The 2,500-nt window shown below is 54.4% G+C and overlaps 1 protein-coding gene across 3 annotated transcripts in view; it reads right to left on the bottom strand.

The window, feature by feature from the left end:
- The window catches only part of LOC311120748 (alpha-actinin-2-like), a gene marked incomplete at its 5' end in the record, with an annotated part of 43,843 nt that overhangs the window by 17,815 nt on the left and 23,528 nt on the right, over positions 1–2,500 (bottom strand). For all 3 annotated transcript variants that reach the window (XM_084195323.1, XM_084195322.1, XM_084195321.1), the window contains one exon: positions 1,055–1,202. In XM_084195323.1, coding sequence (XP_084051449.1) covers positions 1,055–1,202 — 148 coding nt within the window. The remainder of the gene's footprint in view (positions 1–1,054; positions 1,203–2,500) is intronic.

Genomic DNA, 2,500 nt, shown 5'->3' on the forward strand with positions numbered 1-2,500 from the left:
CTACCCTGGACGACGCTGGCCATTCCCTCCCCTACCCTGGACGACGCTGGCCATTCCCTCCCCTACCCTGGACGACGCTGGCCATTCCCTCCCCTACCCTGGACGACGCTGGCCATTCCCTCCCCTACCCTGGACGACGCTGGGCCATTCCCTCCCCTACCCTGGATGACGCTGGCCATTCCCTCCCCTACCCTGGACGACGCTGGCCATTCCCTCCCCTACCCTGGACGACGCCGGCCATTCCCTCCCCTACCCTGGACGACGCTGGCCATTCCCTCCCCTACCCTGGACGACGCTGGCCATTCCCTCCCCAACCCTGGACGACGCTGGCCATTCCCTCCCCTACCCTGGACGACGCTGGCCATTCCCTCCCCTACCCTGGACGACGCTGGCCATTCCCTCCCCTCCCCTGGACGACGCTGGCCATTCCCTCCCCTACCCTGGACGACGCTGGCCATTCCCTCCCCTACCCTGGACGACGCTGGCCATTCCCTCCCCTACCCTGGACGACGCTGGCCATTCCCTCCCCTACCCTGGACGACGCTGGCCATTCCCTCCCCTACCCTGGACGACGCTGGGCCATTCCCTCCCCTACCCTGGACGACGCTGGCCATTCCCTCCCCTACCCTGGACGACGCTGGCCATTCCCTCCCCTACCCTGGACGACGCCGGCCATTCCCTCCCCTACCCTGGACGACGCTGGCCATTCCCTCCCCTACCCTGGACGACGCTGGCCATTCCCTCCCCTACCCTGGACGACGCTGGGCCAATTGTGCGCCGCCCCAATAGAGAAGTGGTTCTCAAACATCTTCTCTGTGACCCCCAGCCGACCCCCAGCCGACCCCCAAACGACCCCCAACCGACCCCCAGCCGTTCCATGTATTTAACTATTCCACAGCTAGCTCACCTGATTCAACTTGTCGACTTAATCGTCAAGCCCTTCACTAGGTCAATCAGGTGAGATAGTTCAGGGAATACAACTAAATAGTGAAAACGTCTGGAGGTCCCAAGGAGAGGTTAGAGAACCCCTGGAATAGAGAGAGAACAGACGGACCTACAGACCAGTCCTGGTGGGTGGCAGCCTTCATCTGGAACTTCTCAGCCAGGTGGTTGAGACGCTCCAGCCTCCTGGTCTCACTCATCAGCCACTCCTCATAGCCCTTCTCTGCCTGCTCCAGGCCCGTCCACGCACTGGTGATGTCCTACGCACACACACACACACACACACACACACACACACACACACACACACACACACACACACACACACACACACACACACACACACACACACACACACACACAGGATACAGTATAACAATACAGTAAGAACCTCCTCCTAGCCGTTCTCTACCTTCTCCAGGTCTGTCCATGGTGGTGTCCTGGGAAACACATAGGTTGGAAGATACAGGACGTGGCTATACTTCACCAGGGAACTGTCTTTTTTTGGGGTTAAAGATTACAAACATTGTAAAAAACTGTGGGGGTAAACGTAGTCTCACAATGCCATCCTTCCAAGGGACGTTGATCACTCAGCTAATATAAACGTAGTCTCACAATGCCATCCTTCCAAGGGACGTTGATCACTCAGCTAATAATCAAGGCTAGGGTCAACTATACAGTGCATTCGGAAAGTATTCAGACCCCTTGACTTTTCTCACATTTTGTTACGTTACAGCCTTATTGTAAAATGGATTAAATTGTTTTTTCCTACACACAATACCCCATAATGACAAAGCAAAAACTTGTTTTTAGAACTTTTTGCAAATTTATAAAAAAAAAAAAAACTGAAATATCACATTTACATAAGTATTCAGACCCTTTACTCAGTACTTTGTTGAAGCACCTTTAGCAGCGATTACAGCCTCAAGTCTTCTTGGGTATGACGCTACAAGCTTGGCACCTGTATTTGGGGAGTTTCTCCCATTCTTCTCTGCAGATCCTCTCAAGCTCTGTCAGGTTGGATGGGGAGTGTCGCTGCACAGCTATTTTCAGGTCTCTCCAGAGATGTTCGATCGGGTTCAAGTCCGGGCTCTGGCTGGGCCACTCAAGGACATTCAGAGACTTGTCCCGAAGCCACTCCTGCGTTGTCTTGGCTGTGTGCTTAGGGTCGTTGTCCTGTTGGAAGGTGAACCTTCGCCCCAGTCTGAGGTCCTGAGCGCTTTGGAGCAGGTTTTCATCAAGGATCTCTCTGTACTTTGCTCCGTTCATCTTTCCCTCGATCCTGACTAGTCTCCCAGTCCCTGCCGCTGAAAAACATCCCCACAGCATGATGCTGCCACCACCATGCTTCACCGTAGGGATGGTGCCAGGTTTCCTCCAGACGTGACGCTTGGCATTCAGGCCAAAGAGTTCAATCTTGGTTCATCAGACCAGAGAATCTTGTTTCTCCTGGTCTGAGAGTCTTTAGGTGCCTTTTGGCAAACTCCAAGCGGGATGTCATGTGCCTTTTACTGAGGAGTGGCTTCCGTCTGACCACTCTACCATAAAGGCCTGATTG

The sequence above is a fragment of the Coregonus lavaretus genome (assembly GCF_964263955.1).
Source record: "Coregonus lavaretus genome assembly, contig: HAP1_SCAFFOLD_2490, whole genome shotgun sequence".
Lineage (NCBI taxonomy): Eukaryota > Metazoa > Chordata > Actinopteri > Salmoniformes > Salmonidae > Coregonus > Coregonus lavaretus.